Source organism: Bos grunniens, chromosome 21 (genome assembly GCF_055505025.1).
Source record: "Bos grunniens cultivar Pamir isolate PY7600 chromosome 21, Bosgru_T2T1.0, whole genome shotgun sequence".
NCBI lineage: Eukaryota > Metazoa > Chordata > Mammalia > Artiodactyla > Bovidae > Bos > Bos grunniens.
Window position 1 is genome coordinate 54,011,768 of NC_141185.1, and position 21,969 is coordinate 54,033,736.

Below are 21,969 nucleotides of genomic sequence, written 5' to 3' on the forward strand. Positions count from 1 at the left end.
ATTGTTTGGGAGCTGGTGTCATTTCTGGCTCTGTGCTGAGCCCTGATCACAGGGTTGTGTGGTTTTCTCCAGCCTCTGTGTGGGTTTGTAGCTAAGGGAAGATCTTGTTCAACGCCTACTGAACTTCCATTTTCACTATTAACTTTTCATGATGGTTCTGAGTGTGGTGCTTACTTGCACATGGAAAAGAAAACTCACAAGCTTTAAGGGAACCGATTAACAACTACAGCTAGTAGTCAGTCCATCTTATTATCATAGAGGCAAGACATACTTGCACACGGCAAGAAGAAAAGAGCCACTGAGAATTGAAATACAGCCTTTGGGAAGAGTCTTTTAAAAACATACTACACACACTCATCCACCTAAAGTATCCTGAGTAAATTGGACTTTATCTTTTATTTCTTTCCAAACCAAAACACAATTACAAACCAGCAGGTCCTTTTCTTAAGAAAAAGTTCCTCATGTTTTCTTTAGACTGATGCTTAACAGACCATACGGTAGCGGTTTTGTTCCCTGACCACCATATGGCCAAGCTAATACAGGAAGGAAGTGATAGAATGATGCCTGAGACAAATTTAAGCTTTGACACTTTTTTTTTTAAAGGGGACTCTGATGGCTGAACAGTCAAAATTCATCTTAATAATCCAAATACAACTATCATTTCGATTTCATCTTGAAAATCTTCTATGATTATTAATCTAGTGACACTACTACTCTGGCAGAGAAAAATGCTCCCTACAACAGAGGGCACAGAGGTTTCTTTCACCAAAGACTACATTATATAGTATAGTATATACTCAGTATATAATAATGAAGTATATTAAGACTATTCTAGGGCTGGGAGGTGGGAGAGAGGCTCAAGATGTAGGGGGCACATGTATACTCACAGTCGATTCAAATGGCAGAAACCAACATAATATTGCAATTATCCTCCAATTAAAAATAAATCTAAAAAATTATTGTAGTCTAATAGCACACTGTGACATGTATAAAGCTCTACTTTAGATTTAGGAAAGCTACATTACTATAAATGAATACTTGTGAGTCTCCTTTCTTTGCCTTTATTTTTAATTACATGATCTTACTAGCAATTAAAAAAAAAAAAAGGCAAACGTTTTGTTGTCCGAAGAACGAAAATCTGTCTTCCATTTCATAATATGTGATTAAAGTTTAAAAAAAAAAATCTGACTAAGCAATCCCCTTAAATATTCCTTGATTAAAACATTTCTAAGTGAGTAAGACAAGGGTTTTTTTTTTTTTGGAGGGGGTCGGGGGGCAGGTGTTGATTTTTATTTCATTTATTTGGAGATATGATTTCTCATAAATCCTTACTACCTGATGATAATATTCATCACCTGAAAATATGTATCTTGGCAAGCAGCACCCAGTCACAGCAGTAAACAGAGCTTACTGGGACTTGCAGGGTGCCGGCAGCCCCCACAGGACTGGCGGGGCTCCGTCATGCAATCCTAACTTCCCAAAGCACCGCAGGCAGTGCTGTTGATACGTACTGGGCCCCGACCTCTCGTTCAAATTGAAGGTATGTGATTCCCTCCTCTCGATTTCTATTTGGCTCTGCCGACGGCAGTATATAATAAAAACAGAGGCCAATGCTATGTGGGCCCTTCCAAACCAGCAGTTACACCGATGTCTGCCCACTTACAAAGCAGTAGGGTTAAATTCATAAGTGGAATGTAAACTTCCTAGAAAATACCCTTTGGTCTGAGATCACACTTGGGTGCTTTTTCTCTGGGGCAACATGACCAGGGACTTTCCCCAGTCCTGGCTATTTTCTGAAAAAAGCACCCCTTGCTTTATTACTGGCTACTTTTTCCTGTCCTTGGAGGCCATCAGCATGGAGCACACACACATGACTCCTCGAGGCATCAGAAGTACCTCTCTCACACACATCCACCCACTCCAAACCCACACTGTTAAAACTGGATTTCTGTCTCATTTCCCTTCCTACAGCCTTAAAATCTTAGATGCAATTCCATAGCATCCTTACTATATTTGTATACTACTAAAAATCAAAGTCTGAAACTCTTCTTGGTATCTGCCTTTTCTCATAAGGTACTCTGGACACAACCTTACTTAGTCTGTACTTACTTGGGTTAAATTCTGACTACTGAGCCGGAAAGAGAAATAATTCCAGCCCGTGTGGCCAAAGACGCAGCACCCAAATGAAAAGAACATAGCCGGGCATCAGCTTACAGCCACTCCCATTCTTCTGAAATGTCAACCTGCCAGGGCCCCCAAAATAGACCTGTTGTTGTGCCTTATTTAAAAAATTAGAGACCTTCTTATTTAAATCCTGAGACTGACAGTGATAGAAATTTATTCATGGCTAACAATCCAAGATATTAAGAAAACAAAAAGCCTGAAGCCACCAAAACTACTACTATGGGTTTCTTAAATCCCTCAACTGGAAAAACAGATTATAAATGGTTAAAAACCCTTTATCAAGAGAAATGGCCACTGTGTTTAAATGGCTTTTTCCAAAGCAACTTCTTGCCTTCTGTTCGTTCGTTTCTCTTCCTGCCCCACCCCCGCAACGCTTAACACACAGCTACAGTAAAGGGGTTTTTCAAAATTTAGAAGGAACTGTAAAAACAGTTGGATGATAAAAACAAAATAGGGTTCTTACCTATGAAAGTCTGGGGGTGAGCATGGAGATAGGTCCTCTATCTCTGGGAACAGGTGGTGGTCTCAAAGTGTGAACTCAACTGAACTTGAATGACGTCAAGAGTCAAAACCCAGTCCGACTTCAGTTTAAGCCTTAGCCTCAACCCCCAATAAGAAGTTCTATGCGGCTGGTCTCTTTCCACCGAGCACTAGTGGCTTCTCTTTGCTCTCTCTGGACATGGTCACCCACACAGGGAACAGGGCTGCTGCCGTGTGAGCAATCTGCTTGCTGCAGCTGCTTCCCCGAGATAAGCAGACACAACGTCTGCCCTGTGACAGCAGCGCGGCAGACCAGGCTCGGGCGGAAATCCTGTGTCCGAGGCCCTGCGCGGCGCAGGGTCCCCAGTTCCCAGACGGCTGGCTGCCCAAGAGCCACCGGCAATGGAACAGGAGGCCTGCTCCTCGGGCAGGAAGAGTAGGGCGTTCCCGTCCCCCCAGCCTCCACCAATGACCTGATGCCACCATGTGGGATGCTGGGCCATCGGCGTAGAAAGATACTGCCAGCTGTTCTGAAACCACCCTGACTCTAAATGTGCTCAGGACACGGACCAGGATGGTGGGCAAAGAAAGGGACTTTCAGGTTTGTAAATAAAACACACTTTGTCGGCACTGTGTATCACGGTTCTCGAGAAAAAGGACTAAGACACATGACTCAAAACATCTGCTCCATCCCTTTATCATTTTGGAGCACCTGGGATCGCAGTACTGTTTTCCAGGTTAGGAAACTTGCAGCTGCTTCAGTGGGACGGACAGAGCATTTGTAGGTTCTGAGCTATCAAGCCAGGGCTCTGGAATACAGGAAGCAAAATCTGTCCCAGTCTGACATGACGTGTCTCTCCGGATGGTGTTGATTGGTAGCCTGGCAACCGACCCAGTGAACACACGGCCTCTAAACAGCAGTGACACTTGTATTTTTACCAGCACACCCCAGAGACTCTGAAGGGAATCTATCCCTCACACGGTTGCTTGTGTACTCTGTGTGGCTTACCTGTCTCTGGTGCAGGTCCTTGGACAGGCACAATAATCTCTGGCTCCTCACTTCCAGCAAAGCACTGCTCAGGGCTCCCAGAGGCTTCTCTGCCACCACTGTCCACCGGCGGGGTCTCTGCAGGCTGCAGGGAGCTTGTCTCCCCGGCGGAAGCATGTGCTGTGGGCTCCGTCCCTGGGCCTGCCTTGGGAGGCCTGGGTGGTGACCCGTGCCCGAGAGCCCCCTCTGTCATCAGTGCTCCGGAGGCCTTGACTTGCTCTATGACGGAATCCACGATGCGGATGGCAGCCTCCTCGATGGAGTTGGCACCCTCGGGCTGATGCAGGGCTTTGGTGGAGACAGCGCAGGGCAGAGCGGGGGCACCCCTTGGCTCACCCGAGGGCCCCATCTCTGGGGGGCGCTCTCCGCCCGCAGGCTGCGGCGGGTCATGATGCGCCTTACTGTCCCCCTGGGCCTCCTGCAGGCCAACAGAGCCACAGTCTGCTCCCTCCAGCTTCTTCTCCCCACCCGGAGGCGCCACCAGCTCCAGGGGCGCGATGCCCTGGGGGTCAGTCATGCCTGCGGCTGGTGAAGCTCCAGGCAAACCCAGGATCATATTCTCCTCCTGGCAGGACGAGGTGTCTGGGGCGTTGTGAGATATATCCTTTGTCCCGGCCCCAAGGGCTTCTTGTAGACCACGGACCCGGGCACCGTCCAGCGCTGCATCTCCACTCACCTCACACCCGGCGCTCTTCCCTGGGGACGGGGTGTTTTCCACCTCAACATCCAGAGCCGAAGAAGCTGGACTGCAGTTCTGTGCCTCGGGCCCACCTGCTAACAGACTTGGCGGTGGAGCTGAGCTGCTCGGCTCTGCACCTGGGGCGTCCTGGCTGGAGTGTGCAGCCAGACCGGCTCCTGGTGGCACCAGGCTCTGTGCAGCCCCACCTCCCGTCGGCCGGGAGGCTGCTGGGGCCACTTCCTTGTTGGGTTTAGCTTCTGCATGAAGACGGGCCAAGGGTGTGCCCAGGGAGTTGCTGGGCTGCGGCACTCTGTCCTCTGCCCCGGCCATTGCGCCAGGCTCTTCGGGGACCCCCGGGGCCTCTGGCACAGGAGGCGGTGGTCTGCGTTCTTCCTGCGATGCTCCAGAGCAGAGGGCGCCATCCTCAGTGGTGGGACAGGTCCTGGCTTTACCCTCGTCTCCTGGGCCCTCAGGAACCACCTGAGTTTTTCCTCCTTCAGTCGCAGTGGCCTGACCCCCAGGAAGCAGGGCAGAGGCAGTGGCCCCCTCAATGGCCAGGGCTTCGGGGGCCACTGTGGGGGAGGGGAACTCCTGCTCCCCAGCGAGTCCTCCGGGACCAGTGTTCCCCATGCCAGGCGGCAGGTCTAGGGTCGCGGGGGGTGGGCCCAGGCCCGTTGTGCCGCCTTCTGGAGGCTGCTCCTCCGGACGTCTTGTGTCTCCGTCAGGCCCATCTCCACCACCTGTGTGTGGTTGGAGGGCTGCTCTTCCCTTTTCACTCTGGGAGGGGACAAGCGAGAGTGCGTCATCTTTGGTTACTGATTCACTGCCTGCCAGAGAGACAGTCCCGCCTGGCGTCACAGCCAGGCATGATGCCCCTTCTTTCTCAGCCGTGGGGGGAGCGGCCTGTGGATGTGGAACCACCTCAGCCGGATCTGCTGACGATGTCTCCGCTTTCAGATCTTCTCCTTGGCTTTCTTTATCTGAAACTCGGAGAGGAGAAGCATCCACACGTTCTGGGGTGTCTGGGGTGCTCTGGGTGGAGCTGGCCTGTGGGCTGCTCGGGCAGCTGGCAGGGGGCGGGGGCCGCGTGCCGAGCTGTCCTGTGGTTGTGCTCTCAGGCTGGGGGGCTGTGTCGTCACAATGTTCTGCAAGCGACACCCCACCAGACGTCCCTGTGCATGGCTGACACCCAGGGGCTGTGCCAAGTTTATCACCCCCAGCTGCGGAGCAGATGGGTGACTCGCTGTCTTGGCTGTGAACACCAGATGACTCCGTTTCTGATTTCGGGGTAGGTGTCACATCTTTGTGCGGCCCAGGCAAGGTTAAATCAGAGGGTGACCCTGATGCACACATGCTGGCTAAGGGAGTGTTGGGTCGGAGCCCTTCTGAAACCTCGTTGCCTGCAGCAGCTGGAATTAACTGAGGGTTCTGGGCTCCTGGAGTGTGAGCTCTCTCTGTATAGCTTTTAGAAGTTTCGGTTTCTGCAGTTTGGTCAGTGGCAGCTTTGCCATTACTAACTCCAAGGATCCACTCTGCAGGTTTGTTAGCCTTCAGGGAACGGGGGGTCCAGACGCAGTCTAGAATGCTGGCTCCATACACAGGCTCGTCTGTGACTTTTCCGTCAGAGTCTCCAGCAGTGCTGATACCGGAGTCCTCAAATTGTTTCTTCATACTCTCTTCCACTTCAAGCATGCTCCCCACGATGGCAGCAATGGGGTGCACGAGACCATGTTCCCTTTCTCCCGTAGCCTGGGGGGCACTGGCACCTGCTGGTGAAGCAACCACCAGCCTGCCTCCAGAGCAGGCCTGGGCCACGCCCCACTGCAGGACGCTGCCTGGGGGCCCCAGGTCGGTGGCCACTGCCGAAGACGTAGTTTCTTCATCTCTGACTCCACAGGACAGAAGGCCTTCTGGGTCCTCTCCTCTGCCATCAGGCACGCTCTGAATGCAGCTGTCGGGAGCAGATGCCGCCCCAGGGTCTGTGATAGGTGCTGGCCCCACCTCACCTCCTGTTCTCTCCACGCCTGTGCTCTTCTTCCTGCAGGAAGGGTCTGTATCCTCCTCCTTGGCCACACCTGACAAATCACAGGAGCTCTCAGTCTGCCCCACGGAGCTCCCCCGGCAGTGCTGACAGCTCTCAGCAGCTTCAGGAGAGGCAAGCTGCTGGCTGGCTGTGTGCTTGGACTCTCGGGGAAGAAAGTGACCATCTGCATCCTGGTCACGGGGGGGACTTGAAGGCTCCTGTGCTGTCACCGCTGAGGGCATGAGACTGTCCATCTGCTTGAGGTTTGTTTTCTAGGAGGAAATAGAAGATTTTTTTTTTTTAAAAATTGACCATGAGAAAAAGATGTCACTGACATGGGAGACAAGTCACTAGCATTCTAGCCCTTCTAAAGTCACAGGATGAGCCAACCTAATAAATGCCAATAAACGCTCCCTCGGCTCTGACCTCAGTTTCCTCTGATAGCTGCATAACCGCCAGAATGATAAAGATGCCAAGAAAATACAATATGGCTATTTTCTATATTATTGACTTATTTTAGAAAGCAGATTAAAACTGAGCCTCAAAAAACCTTATTTTAAAAAAGCACAGAACTGATCTTCAAATGAGCAGCTGAAAAAGCTACCTTTTATAGGGCCTTTAGAGGGGCAGAGGCAGCTTCCTTCCTGCCTTGTATATACAAGTAAAAACAAATCCTGACCAGTCTGGTAAACTCTCTCTTCAATCACAAGGAACAGACAGATGCTCCCATGCCCTGAATTCTTACCTAGGAGTTACACAGCATCCTTCAATCTCCAAAACAGGCTCTGTTCAATCTAGGATAACTATTTTAGTTAAGGGGGTATAATAATTTCAAAAGAGTAGCATGATTCAATTCTTTCTTTCACTTTCTGATAAAGAGTTCCTCTGTTCCTCTACTACTGAATATTAAACAAATAACATATCAAACGAGCAATAGGGAATTTTTCATTATTCTCAGATGGTACTGTGCTTTGAGAATATTTTATAGGTCATCTCAAAAATAGGTCTTTGCAACTTGAGAAACAGACGCGACAAACTATGTGGGAATGGTTAGAACAATCGTGGCTAATAACCTGGTGCAGATCGCTATGCTGTCACATATTCCGAACGTTAACAGTGAAGACTACAGTGAAATCGGAAAAAGATATTTATAATGTTTTAGAAAATAAATAAAAGTTAATCTAAAGTTAAAATTATGTAAAAGCCACAAGCACATGTTAGACAAAGCTTAGGAAAAAAATGGAGAGAAACAAAATATGTCTGATCGTTAGAGTGGGTTTACCTCTGTATCTAAGTTTCAGGAACCCCTAGAATGACACTGTTTTTTGAGTTACATGGTTTTCTTTCCTTATTTATTTTTCGGCTGCACTGCACATCCTGATCATAGACTGAAGCCGGGCCACAGCCGAGAAAGCCTGAAATCCTGACCACTAAGCCACGAGGGAGCTCCCAGAACTATTTTTTGAAACACCTGGTTCGCTCTTCACTCGTCATTCGCTCTGTTAGGATAATCTCTCGCACACACCGTGTGCCGCCATCTCACTCCTCCGCCCACTCGGGCCCTGTGCCTCCAGTCCTCGATCATCACCCGCTCCTGTCTGCGCGCTGGGTCTCATGTGAAAGTTCACATGTGGAGGTGTAAAACCCGTCAAGCTCACTCAGGTCCTTCTAATAAGACAGTACGAGAAAAACAGATTTGCACTGAACTCTGCCGTGCTACGCTTCTTTAAGAGAACTCAAAATCGCTTGCTTCCTTCCTCCTGAGATGGTGACCAACTCCAAGGAATTATGAAAATGGGTCATGGAATTTAACAAAGGGTGAACATGACAGAATGGGGATCTGGAGAAAAAAGTGGTATGGCCTGAGAAATTTTAGATGTTCCTAACACATGTATCTTCTCATAGCTCTAATTTCTCATGGTTTCCAGGAAACTATTTCCACATCTTGCGGGTAGCTGTGGCATCTGCAATCTGCTGTCTCTGAATGGACTACCATTCACCGAGTAGAAGAGCTCTAAAGAAAACCTGAGTTTTCAGCCACCTCCAGAGAGGAAAATAAACTGACACCTGGTTTGGAATAAACACAACCCAGAGAGGCAGAGGCGAGTGCATCTGCAACCCTGCCATGAAGTGTCCTGGCCCGCCCGTCTCTGAAATAAGGTCTGCTCCCAGAGAAGCTGACCCCAGGTGACCTTAAATGAAATTACTGCCAAGAGTTTTCCAAATCAAATCAACTCTGAAATAAAATGGGTGGAAAAATTATCTAAACTTAGCCTTTTAGATGTTACGGCCAAGAGAGATGTATCCACATGACGTGTATATTATCCATAATAAATGCCACCAGGGAGTCTGTAATGTTTTTAAGTCTGGCAACAACTTTATCTTGAAGGCTTGAGTGGATTATAAAAATCTTTATTTTTTTTAGTGATCTTTTTACTGCACAACTATCAATTTAAATATAGCAGCATGGTCATCACTCATTGAAAGAGTTGAGGGAAGACTGCTCCTAAGTAAATTTGGTTCCTGTTCTTTAGCAACAATCTCAGAAACAGTTCAGCTCATTTTGTTTTATAAAGTTAAACCAACAAATTCACAGTGTTAAACAAATTTCCTTTTAAGCCAGAAAATTTTAGCTCTAGTTGTTGCACTCTTCTCTGTCGGCAATGTGTATGTGTATCTTTCATTATTTTAAAAGCCTGGCAAAAACCAATGAAGAAGTTTCCCAGTCTCCTCTTGTACTTCCCCAGTGCTAAGCTCTATCGCTATAAATGCTGACTTCGAATGCAGCTAAAACTGCTCTACAGGTTTCACAATCTCTGAGGGAAGCACGGCTATGTTCTAATTATGGCAAAGCTCACTGGGGGAAGGGGTGAGGGTACCAAAGACTGAAAATGGAAATTTTCTTCCTTACCATTAGCTGCTGTTGGATGTTCATAAGTTTAAAAATATGTCCAGTGCAACTGTCTCCAGGAAGTGGGGGCTCCTGGTGTGGTTCAGACTCGGAGGTTAGCATATAGACATCCAGCTCTCGGTGATGCCTCACAGAACAGTCTCCGTAAGGGATTTCGTAGGACAAACTGCTCCAGGAGTCTGGTTCTCCAGCATCCTCCCTGGAAAGAAGCAAATGCTGGTTAAGGTATACATGCATGTGTGTGCTCAGTCGCTCAGTTGTGTCTGAGTCTTTGCGACCCCACAGACTACCGCCTGCCAGGCTCCTCTGTCCATGGAGCTCACCAGGCAAGAATACTGGAGTGGGTTGCCCTTTTCTTCTCCAGGGGATCTTCTTGACCCAGGGATTGAACTCACATCTCTTAGGTCTTCTGCATTGGCAGGCGAGTTCTTCACTATTAGCACCACATGGGAAATTCCAATACATATGTATATTCTCTATATAATACATGCAAATACACTATAATATATATATTAATATATAAAAACATACTAATATAATATACATATATAGTCAGCCTCTCAGAGATAGGTTAAATTATCTCTTATGCAAAATTTCTAACCTCACTGCTCTTTGAGGCTCTGCTCCAGAAAGTTGGTTTGCACAGTCCCAAGTAATTGAGACATAACTTCACAAGAAGTCACACATGGGCTAAATGGCAACTGCAGGATTCCTTCCTAAGGACGTTCTTTGATCAAGATAAAGAGAAGACTGGGATTCTGAAAGAGTTAATATTATGCTCACAAACAAACAATGAGGAAATGTAAGAATAGTTTTCCTCTGGTTTTCAAAAAAAGAAAGAAAAAAAAAAAGCAAGTTTTCCTAAGCCTTTGTCTTAAAATGGGTTACAGTACATGCTAATTGTGGTCAATTTTACTGAGAAGGGAAGAAATTAATCGCTCCAATCTACGCAAGGTCAGTCCAATTTTTGTTAAAAACAAGTGGAGGCTGTATCCTCAAAATTCGCAAAGTCAAAACTATGTACAGAAAAATACTATAACGTCTTATCATACTATACTTGTCAATATAATTATCAAATCCTATTTTGAATAAAGCACTTGGTCCCAATAACACAAATTATAACTTTTTAAATTTAAAAGATGACCAACTCAGCTCAATTCACATCACTGCAGATACACCTCAATATTCAAATAAAGCTGAAAAAGGCATGGGTAAGAAAAAAAAACATTTCTGGGACAGATCTCAAAACATGAAATCTCTTTACATAGTTCTAATAAACCAGTATGTTGACAAAGTGTCCCAGAGATTCTGGAAGAAGGCAGAAAGTGGTGTTGGGGATCACTATCATGTTTTAAAAAGGAAGAAACGAACGAATTAAGACATAACAGACATGTCACCTACTGACAAATATGAGAGGGAAACATTACTTCAACTGTCAATCCAGTGTTTCGTCCACTAAATCGTACAATTCACCAGGAAATACATGGAATTTGGAAACTAAAAATACGTTATAGTAGAAAATCTTTAACAAACTGGAGGGCCAGATACTGGCTGAAGGTGACAATTAAAGCTGTTTCAGAAGAAAACTATTACAATTTCCATACTCAAGCAAGACTCCCAACGGTTGCTTAATATATGCCATGCTAAATATCTTACTTATTTACCAAGTAAGACTGCTAGTCACTCAGTCATGTCCAGCTCTTTGAGACTCCAAGGATTGTAGCCCACAAGGCTCCTCTGTCCGTGGGATTTTCCAGGTAATAATACTGAGGTGGGTTGCCACGCCCTTCTCCAGGGGAATCTTCCCGACCCAGGGATCGAACCTGTGTCTCTTATGTCTCCTGTAACGGCAGGCAGGTTCTTTACCACTGTGCCACCTGGGCTGAGGTGACACTGTCACTAGCTCTGCTTAATTCAGACATGACTGGCCTATCTGCTTACTCAGATTACCACATACAACCTTGCTCTGATCAGGAAAAAAAAATTCTTTGAAAACACAACTTAACTTATACAGTACCATACGGTGTGAATCAAATACACACCCAGCCAAGAGGGGGCTGCTGGCCAAGGCAGAGGCGATTAAACAGTGACACAGTCCATTCCTGGCAAAACGGCATTTTCTACCAACCATGTCACTATTAATTCTCAAACTACTTCTTCTGTCGTAAGGAAACCTTGGGAAACTCCCTGCTGGAACCACAGTCTGCTTACCTCCTACCTTTCCCACGCTCTCCTGCTGGAGGAATGCGCACCTGCCGCCACAGCGCTAACCCTACATCCCCCAGTTCATCAGCCACGTGGACAGCTGCTGTTTTCGAGCCCGCCTGGAAACCAAGTACGAGTTAGTGCAATTATCCTCCCACTGGCTTCCACGAATATGTGCTGCTGTGGGCACTCTTCAAACCCACCTTGCCTGTCCGTCAGGGTAAACCCCACCACTTGGCAAGTATTTACGCGCCAGCATTCTTTGTGCCGGTCAACTGACCCCAAATCCTTGTCCTGCCTGTGGGAGTTTGAGGACTTAGCAAGGGAGATAAGAGCAATCAGGATAAAACACCCAGTGTTCTAGAGAGAGCAGGGGTGGTGGAAAAAATGAAGCAGAGATGGGGTTTGCAGTTTTAAATGTGGTGGGTCAGGGAGAAACTCAGTGAAGTGACCCTGAGGCCAACACATTTTCTGCTCTGCATTCAGCACTGTATAAAGCCTTTACTGGATCCACAAATAAAATCCAGCAAGGCTCCAAGAAAGTGCGCTACAACATTAAGGACAATTGTTACTGAGAACTGGATACAACCTAATCAAGCCAGTAACTAGAGGGCTATCTGATTAAAGAAAATATCTACACAGTATTACCTGTGTGCGTAGTCTTATAAGGGAAAGCCACTCAGTTGCATCTGACTCTTTGCAACCCCACAGACTGTAGCCCATCGGGCTCCTCTGTCCATGGAATTTTCCAGGCAAGAATACTTGGGTAGCCATTTCCTACTTCAGGAGATCTTTCCAACCCAGGGATCAAACCTGTGACTCCTGAGTCTCTCCTGCATTGGCAGGTGGATTCTTTGTACCACTGAGCCACTAGGGAAGCCCTACAGACTATTCTGTAGCCATTAACTATAATTCAAATAACAGTTCAGTAACATTGAAATCTATATTCAGCAAAATAAAAAAGGCAAAAAGCATTGAGTATAAACAGTAAAGTGCACAAATTAAAACAGTATTACAGTGGTTGGGTTATAGGTTTATTTCTTCTCTGGGATTTTTGCTTTACTTTTTCTTTCTTTTTTATTTTTGGCCGTGCTGGGTTTTTGTTGCTTTTGCATGGGTTTCCTGTACTTGTGGTGCACAGGTTTCTCACGGTGGTGGCGTCTCCTGTTGCAGAGCATGGGCTCTAGGCACAAAAACGACTTCAGTAGTCAGGGCTCCCGGGCTCCAGAGTGCAGGATCAGAAGCTATGGCATGCAGGCTTAGTTGCTCTGTGGCCTATGGGATCTTCCCAGACTAAGAATGGAACTTGTGCCTCCTGCACTGGCATGTGGATTCTTATCCAATGAGTCACCAGGGAAGTCCTCTTCTCTAGGATTTTAATGTCTTAAGTAATTTTTAAAGTCCCTATTCAGCCAGGCCTCACTGCTGCTCTGGATCGCTTTACTCATGTGTGTTAATCCATCCCCACAGGGGTTACCAAAACGTTGTGTGATTCCCTCAAAGACCCAACATTAACCTCATCTACTCCATCCTCAGGTAATCTTTTCTCTGTTCAGAGTGAGAAGCTCACGGCCGTGAACTAACATGACTAAGTCCACCCTTGCCCAACATCAGACACGTCTGCGCGGCTCCTCTAACTCCAGGGCACCTCTCCGAACGGTATGTTTGCCCTGGTCCCCTACCAACTGCCCTCTGGTAACCAATTCAGGCATCACGCCCTGGATGCCTGTAGCTTCCCACCTGTTTCTGGAGCGGTTCCTTCCCCATCTGCCTACAAGCACCATGAACACCCCAGCAGACAACGGAGCGGAGGCGAGAAAGGGCAAAGTGTGTGCCAGCAGCAGTCTCACTCCAACCTGCACCAGCCCAGGGGGCATCTGACACCGTCTGCAGGTGCTTTTCACTGCCACACGTCGGGGCGCGGCGGTTGTCCCCCAAGGCACAGGACCACGCCCTACGGTACAACACAGTCATCAGGCCCCAAACTACCAGTAATGCTGGCATTGAGAATCTCTGCTGTAACCCCTCTAATCTGCATACAACACCCCCCCCCAACCCCTTCCCTTCTGCCTCCCCACTGGCCGTTAAAACAATTAATTAAAGGCTTTGCCATTTGGAGCCTTCTCTCTCCCTTGGCTGCTTGCCTGGTGGCACAGGGGTAAAGAATCCACCTGCCAAGTGCAGAAGATGCTGGTTAGATCCTTGAGCTGGGAAGATCCACTGGAGGAGGAAGTGGCAACCCACTCCAGTATTCCTGCCTGGAAAATTCCGTGGGCAGAGAAGCCTGGTGGGCTACAGTCCGCTGCTGCTGCTGCTGCTAAGTCGCTTCAGTCGTGTCCGACTCTGTGCAGCCCCATAGACGGCAGCCCACCAGGCTCCCCCGTCCCTGGGATTCTCCAGGCAAGAACACTGGAGTGGGTTACCGTTTCCTTCTCCAATGCATGAAAGTGAAAAGTGAAAGTGAAGTCGCTCAGTCGTGCCCGACTCTTCGCGACCCCATGGATGCAGCTTACCAGGCTTCTCCGTCCATGGGATTTTCCAGGCAAGAGTAGGGTTACAGTCTATGGCGTCGCAAAGAAGTCTGGCATGACTTAAACACCACCACCATCGCCTCTCCTACGGCTACTAAGACTTCTCTGTCCTGGGTCTCCATTGACAAAATAAACCCCCAAATCCAGTGACTTTTTCCCCCACTGAGTCTGAGTTTCATAGAATCTCAAAGTGGTGACCTGATTCTTCTTTTAAAAACTTTTCCTCACTTGATGCCCTTAAGAACCCTCCTATTCATCCACTGTTTTCTCTGGCTTTTTCTTTCTCTTCTCACACCTCAGTTGAACACATGTCAACTTCCTGAACTTGGGCTTCTACTAAATGGCAGGCACTTTGCTATATGCCAGGGCTACCAGGATAAGCATATCTTTCTCAAGGATAAACAAATACTGTTCTAAGGTCAAACACGGATTCCTGTCCGGTGACCACAATGTGGCTTACTGCTGTTACTGCCACCTCTGTGGAAACAAAAAACAGAAAGACTCTCATGGGGGTTTTACCCCTGTGTGGCATATTATGCACTAAATACAGTTCATTGACTTTACAATGCTGTTACTCGTAATAACAACATCATTTTAATGTATTACTAAGGAGGAAAATAATGGTTTTGAGTTAAATTATGACACAAACTAGAAAAATACGTATCTTAACAGAAATAACACAGAGTATACACACAGTCAACTGTTGCTCTAAATACTGGTAGGGGAGGTACAAACAGTTCAAATAAACAAACAGTCCCAACGTCATCTGCTTAACTTCATGTGGACACTGGCCTGTGAGCCCCTAGTTTTCAACACACGGGCAGCAGATACACGTGAAAAAGGCCAGCTCGGAGGCTTGAGATAAACTGCAACACAAGTCACCCGAGACCCTGGTTTTCCCACTGCTATATAGTTGAAGAGTTTCAAACAGAAACACGTGCAGAAACAGAGCTGCCCTGCCGATGGGCCAAGAGTGGGCAGGAAAGGCCGAGCCCAGGCCTCCCCGGCCGCTCTCCCGCAGAGGCGGGCTGGAGGCTCCTCCCCACGCTCTCAGTTCCGAGGGACAGGCTTTCTTCCCAGTTTAAGTTCACTTTCCTTATTCCTAGGTAACTACTACCCGTTCTCCTGATTAGAAGCCCTCTCTATGCCTACAGTTGGTAACTGACTTGACCCTTTGCTTACACTGACATTCTGGCCATGGAGAAGTGTGTGTGTGTGTCTCTCTGCAACCCCATGGACTGTAGCCCGCCACACTCCTCTGTCCATGGGATTTCCCAGCAAAAATAGTGAACTGGGTTACTGTTTCCTTCTCCAGGGGGACCTTCCTGACCCAGGGATGGAACCCGAGTCTCCTGCACTGGCAGATGGGATTCTGCAGCACTGAGTCAGTCACTCGGGCCTCGGCCTTGTATTTCTGCCGTGAAGAAGGATACGCCTGGGTATCTAAACTTTACCTCAGAAACACACACCAGGATGTTATGCCATCAAGTCTGGCAGGACAGAAAAACACACCTGCAAATTCACTAGAATTTCTGGTTATTTCAGGTGGTGGATGAAGGGGTGCCAGAGCCTCAGATGAGGCTTTGAAAAGAAAAACAAACAAATAAATAAAAATGAGAGAAAGAAGATCTGTAGATGAAGGCGTGTAAACGGTGCAGGGGGAGGGGAGCGCGACAGATCTCCGTGACCTCTCTGTTTTCACCCCATGAGGACACCACCACCGCAAGCCAAGCAAAGGGCGTTTCACTACCAGCGGCGCCAGCGGCGCAGTGCAGGCGGCACTTCCTTACAACATCACAGGCTACTGTGGGTCTCGGAGGACCTCTCGTTGGGTTACACTCAATCACGTCCCAGAACAGACTTCAAGATATAAAGGACTGACGCTGTGAATATGGGAACCTTTCAAGCATCCTGTTAATATATTGTTTTCGAACCATTCTTGGGCACCCTGAGTTTTATCTGGAGAGTCCAGCTCGACTCTTAGAGAAGTCTCCCACCTCTGAGAGCTGAAAGATCTCTCGTGTTGTCCTGCACCTTCTCCACTCCCTGTAACCCCTAAGGAGGGCCAGGCCCTCCCGTCTTCTGACTGGCCGGGTCGCAATGCCCTGTTCCATCTCCCGACACATGGCCCGTACTCCAGTATTTGTTGGGATTTCACTCCAGGGCAGAAGAGTAGGGGTATACTTTGTAGACAAATGGTTTGGGATCACCACGAACGCACTCTCTCTGAAGGGACAGATAAATCATTGCTTCAAAGGACAAAATGCTACCCATCTATTGGTGTGAGCATGCTAAGCTGCTTCAGTCATGTCCAACTCTTTGTGACCCCATGGCCTGCAGCCTGCCAGGCTCCTCTGTCCATGGGATTTCCCAGGCAAGAATCCTGGACTGGGTGGCTGTGCCATCTTCCAGGGGATCTTCTCGATCCAGGGATCAAACCCACATCTGCATTGGCAGGCGGATTGTTTACTGCTGAGCTACCTGGGAAGCCCCAGAATGTATGCATTAAGTATTCATTAAATATTGGATTCTATTTTCTTCCACAAGCAATGGGTATAACCATAATCACTCCTTTACTGCTAAATTATTCAACAACATATCAAATGTTGAGCTGTGTTTTACATACATCACCTAACTTATTCTTCTAACTACCCTGTGAGGGAAGATTGGCAGATGAAGAAACTAAAACCATAAGAAATTTAATAATGTGCCTAACAGTCAGTTAAGCCAGAATTTGGGCTGACATTCTAAACCACCCCATAAAACTATCTCTGCTGCCTAGTTTGCACTGGAAAATGCAGACCAATGAAACAAACTAAATATTTTTTAACATATGGACTTTGAGGGCTAAAGCTTTGGAGAGATGTGAGTTCTGGATTACTACACACTATGGACACAGAGTACAGTGTGTGGTCCATGACTTTTGTGGACATTTTTCTCCATCGCTTTCACTCTTGAGGGGCGACCTGGGCTCTCTTACTCCATGGTTCCATGACTTGTAGAATATCGTGTTCCTCTAATGGCCAAATTTCTCCATTTTCTAGCTTCACTGCTTTCAAGATCCTGAAAAATATTTTTTAATATCCTACCATGATACTAGTTGTGTATACATCAAGACCTAATACATCCCCAAGTAAAAAAAAAATAAAGTTTACACTAGATTAACATCTAAGTATTTACTGATGTGATCAAGCTATTGATACTTCATGTTGATTCTTCTTGATCAGATTTAAGCCACCAACCTAATTCAACAAACTCTCAGGAATTAATTTTCAGATGCAATATTAACTAAAGTCCTTAATCTTAACTGCATTTCAGAATTACCTGGAGAGCTTTTAAAAATCCTAATGTCCAGATCACACCTCACACTAATAAAATAAAGTCTTGAGGAGGCCTTGAGACATCAATATTTTTTAAAGGTTCCCAGGAGACTGTAATGTACAATTAGAGTCCCCATGTGGTTCTAATGTGCAGCTAAGGACACCACATAGGTGTTGATTCATTTAAAAAACAAAAGTATAGCTAAGGCTGGCAAGACTGCTATGAGTACTGGCATGTTAATATATCCTTTTACCTAATCATACTATTTCCTGGAATTTATCCTACAGAAATAATTTAACAGAGGTAAAAATTTGTAAGTAAAAAAATAAGTTTACTGCAGCATTCATTAGTTAATTTCTGTTGGTTTTAAGGTTAAAGTTAACATTTCAACATTAAATGGTCTGAATACTCGTGATAAACAAAATACTTTAGAGAGCCTCAAAAATAATTAGAAAGACCACAGAAATAGGTAGACGTATCATAAAGTGAAAATATATCAGAATATAATGGAGTATCAGCTACAACTATTTAAGAAACGCCATGCAATGTGGAAGGTAGTATCTGACAATTAAATAAACCGGATATTTAAGAAACTCTGTGCAATGTGGAAGGGAATATCTGACAATGAAATAAACCTGTCTTCCAGTGGCAGCATTATTAATAATTTTGTTATGTTAACCTAATTGTTTAAAAAAGGCTAATTCTCCCTCCCTGGGATCTTCCTTGCTTCTGGCCTAAGTCACAAGACAGAGGCCGCTCAGGGTAGGCGTCGCCGAGGCCGCTTTAAGGGAGCGTGGAGAAATTAACCATGACACAGAAGCCTCGGCCTGGACTCTGACACAGTCATATTTAATCCGTCCCCAGGACAACAACAGGCACTTCGAACAGACCCTCCGCTAAGAAGCAACCCAGATGGACTGACCTGTCCTTGCTCAATGCATCCTCTCTTGCTCAGCCCCTTTCTCCCCCAGATGACTTAGGTCAGCTAAGTGAGAGAGATTTCTATTTAAATATGACTTGGGTCGATCCACTGATTGCTCACAGAACTTATGGTCCTTTGCCTATTCCACAACAGTCACTGGCTTAATATCTACTTACTTTCTTTGTCTGGGCTTCCCTGGTGGCCCAGCTGGTAAACAATCTGCCTGCAGTGCAGGAGACCCTGGTTCGATCCCTGGGTCCGGAAGATTCCCTGGAGAAGGGAATGGCTATCCACTCTAGTATTCTTGCCTGGAGAATCCCATGGACAAGAAGAGCCTGGCAGGCTACAGTCCATGGGGCAGCAGAGAGTCAGACATGACTAAATGACTAAGCACACAGACACACGTCCTTTGTCTACAAAGCGCCTGATGTTACTTAATGAGAATGAGAAGCACAGGCACATGGGAATTATTTCAAAGGGGAGAACACTGTCACTGTTGCCTAAAATTAAATTCAAAGTCGGAAATGGAAATGCTATTTATTTACTAAACAACTGCTATTTCTAGCATGACAGAAATGCTTACAAAACAGTATTTTTAAGCTGATTTAAAATAACCTATTTAAACCTTACTGATTTAAATAACCTATTCACAACAGAGGGAAAGGAATACACATCCATGTTTTCTGACAAGCATTTGAAACTCAATATGACAGAAAGATTAAGAGCTAAATACGAATCCCAAACTTTAGTGTAACAGTGACCATTAAATCAGCTGACTAACAGGCTTCAAACAGTGAAGATTTCATGATTCTAAAGATAGACTATTTGCCTTACTTATACAAACCAGTAACTTTAATCACAAGTTGTCACTCTGCAAACTAGCTTTTCCAGTTCAGGAAAAAGAAAAACTAATTTTTGTTCATTAATCTGGGCAGGACTCATCTTCGTTCATGTGACTTTATAGTATGTTGCTGCTGCTGCTAAGTCGCTTCAGTCGTGTCCGGCTCTGTGCGACCCCATAGACAGCAGCCCACCAGGCTTCGCCGTCCCTGGGATTCTCCAGGCAAGAACACTGGAGTGGGTTGCCATTTCCTTCTCCAATGCATGAAAGTGAAAAGTGAAAGTGAAGTCGCTCAATCGTGTCCAACTCTCAGAGACCCCATGGACTGCAGCCTACCAGGCTCCTCCATCCATGGGATTTTCCAGGAAAGAGTACTGGAGTTGGGTGCCATTGCCTTCTGCGTTATAGTATGTCATGGTCATTTAAAAAAAGAAAATTTAAGAAAGGAACCCATACTTGAGTCTGACAAAGTTCCAATGATCTTGTCTATCTTTATAAGTCCCACTGCCCTTATTCAGCACTTTTCATAATTCAATTGATGAAATGGATTAATCTTATTTAGAAGCAATCAGACAAGTAAATGAAGTCAAAATAGACTGGTCACGGCCTACATGTGACATTTTCCCTGGTAACTCTCCTCTACTTTTTTCCCAGAAACTCTGCTACTTACACAGAAACCATAACACATTGATCCCCTCTCCCTGATTTATAGCACTGCAAAGTAAGTAGATTCGGTGAGAGCCCAAAACTATTTATGAAGGGTCAGATTTTTTAAAATTTCCTGTTCATCACAAAAATAAAAATTCTAAAAATTACTGGTAAAAACAAAACGTATAAGATACAAAAAACTTACGCCCAAAGGATTAACAGATTCAACAGATATACAGTTATTCTAATTATTGTATGTGTGTTCAGCTGCTCAATCATGCCCAACTCGTTTTGATCCCATGGACTGTGGCCCGCCAGGCTCCTCTGCCCTTGGAATTTCACAGGCAAGAACACTGGAATGGGTTCCCATTTCCTCCTCCAGGAGATTTTCCTGACCCAGAGATCGAATCTGCATCTCTTGCATCTTCTGCATTGGAAGGCAGATTTGTTACCACTGTGCTACCTGGGAAGCCCATGTCAGATTACTATAAAAGTTTCTAAACACATACTCTCAATGTACTTTATACTAATCTCGTCATGGAGCAGGGCAAATAGCTGGCAGATCAGCCCCAATTCAGGGCCTTCCCCATGCTGAACTGCAGCGATCCCTCCAGTCTGCCAGGAACCACACTTCACATTCTTAAAATCTACACACCCTGGGGAGACAGGCCAGTGGCAGCAGAAAGAAACATCAAGGCATGTACAGAAACATGGAATGTGGTACCAGCTACAGACCCACTGGACAAATTTCCTTTTCTCCCAAGGAATACTTCACATGGGCCTGGAAACTAACTCAAGGATATTCAAGAGTTTTTTAAAAGTTTGGTCCCAACCAGTGTTTAATAATTATTTTTAGAAAACCAAAAGCATCTAAAAATCTACTTTAACAGGCACGTCACAAAGAGCTTCTTTCACTAATACAATGACATGATTTCCTTTAATAAAATGTGAAATACAGGAAGCTAATCACAGTACATAGTAAAAACGGTACAGCTGATTCCTGAACACCTCAGGTTTGAGCTGTACAGGTCTCACATACATGCGAATATTTTTCAATAAATCCACTGAAGTACTACACAATCTACAGCTGCTTGAAACAGGCTACAGAGCTACAGATACAGACGGCCAGCTATGGGACTTGAGCATTCATGGACATTGGTATGAGTGGCAGGTCCTGAGGGACTACCATACACTGAATGGTAGGACTCAGTTTTTCGGAGTTCTTTCGTTATAAATATTTGCAATATTCCAGGTGACAAGGTTGATGTTCTACATGTAGACGGAGAACAAAGTTCAGGTAAACCAAACAAGGTTTCACGGAGTTAGGGCTGCCTGAGGGCTAAAACATGATTTAAATATATATATATATATATATTCATTCCAAGCAATCTATTCCTAAGCAATTTAGTATAGTAACTCATGTGGATTAATGAGCTAAAAGAAAAGCTAAATGCTTCTCTGGATCACCTTTTAAAAAGGTACTGAGAGTATTCTACTGAATACTTGTACCCTAACAGAACTATTTTCATATTAGCACATATTCTCTAAAATGGTGTGCATATAAAAAGATCCCAGAAGATATTTCCAGTATAAATATACAGAGAATTTTACCTTACTCTGTACAACCTTAAAATGAAAATCTATATCCTATTAAATAGGACCAAACTGGGTTATCGTGTAGCAATTACAAAAATACTGTTTCTCTATATATGAAAATGTAGTAAGAGCTATATGAATGCTTGTTTTCAAACATTCTAATACCAAATGAAATGCTTCCAGAAGCCCACTGAAAAGATAACACTACAGGTAGTAGTAGTATTACTGTCCACTGTGTTACAAATGCATTCTACAAGAATTCAGTCTTTGCTGTACTGTTCTTAAGTTCTTAGTTCAGGATTATCTTAAAAAACAAAAACAAACAATAAAAACACAAACATTTTCAGAAGATGGTCTAGGCTATATATTTTTTCATTTATTCAAACATGCATACTCATGCAGTATCTATTATGTTTCCAGGTGCGAGAAATAATATTGACGAATAAATGAGATAGTCGAGATTCCTACCATGTTGGAGGTTACAGTGTAGAGGGGTATGATTACAGTTAGAGGTAAGGGCTTTAAAGCAAATAAAACAAGGTGCTTATGGCAGAAAATTCCTTGGAGTGGAGACACTGGC

At 45.5% G+C, this 21,969-nt stretch overlaps 1 protein-coding gene across 40 annotated transcripts in view; it reads right to left on the reverse strand.

Annotated features, from left to right (window-relative positions):
* Positions 1 to 21,969, reverse strand: part of AKAP13 (A-kinase anchoring protein 13) — a 322,778-nt gene that overhangs the window by 143,808 nt on the left and 157,001 nt on the right. For 35 of the 40 annotated variants that reach the window (XM_086364736.1, XM_086364735.1, XM_086364733.1 and 32 more), the window contains 2 exons: positions 9,326 to 9,524; positions 3,674 to 6,686 (listed from right to left, as the gene is read on the reverse strand). In XM_086364736.1, coding sequence (XP_086220862.1) covers positions 3,674 to 6,686; positions 9,326 to 9,524 — 3,212 coding nt within the window. Of the gene's footprint in view, positions 1 to 2,647; positions 6,687 to 9,325; positions 9,525 to 21,969 lie in introns of those variants that run through there. The other 5 variants (XM_086364752.1, XM_086364749.1, XM_086364756.1 and 2 more) reach the window with 3 other exon arrangements.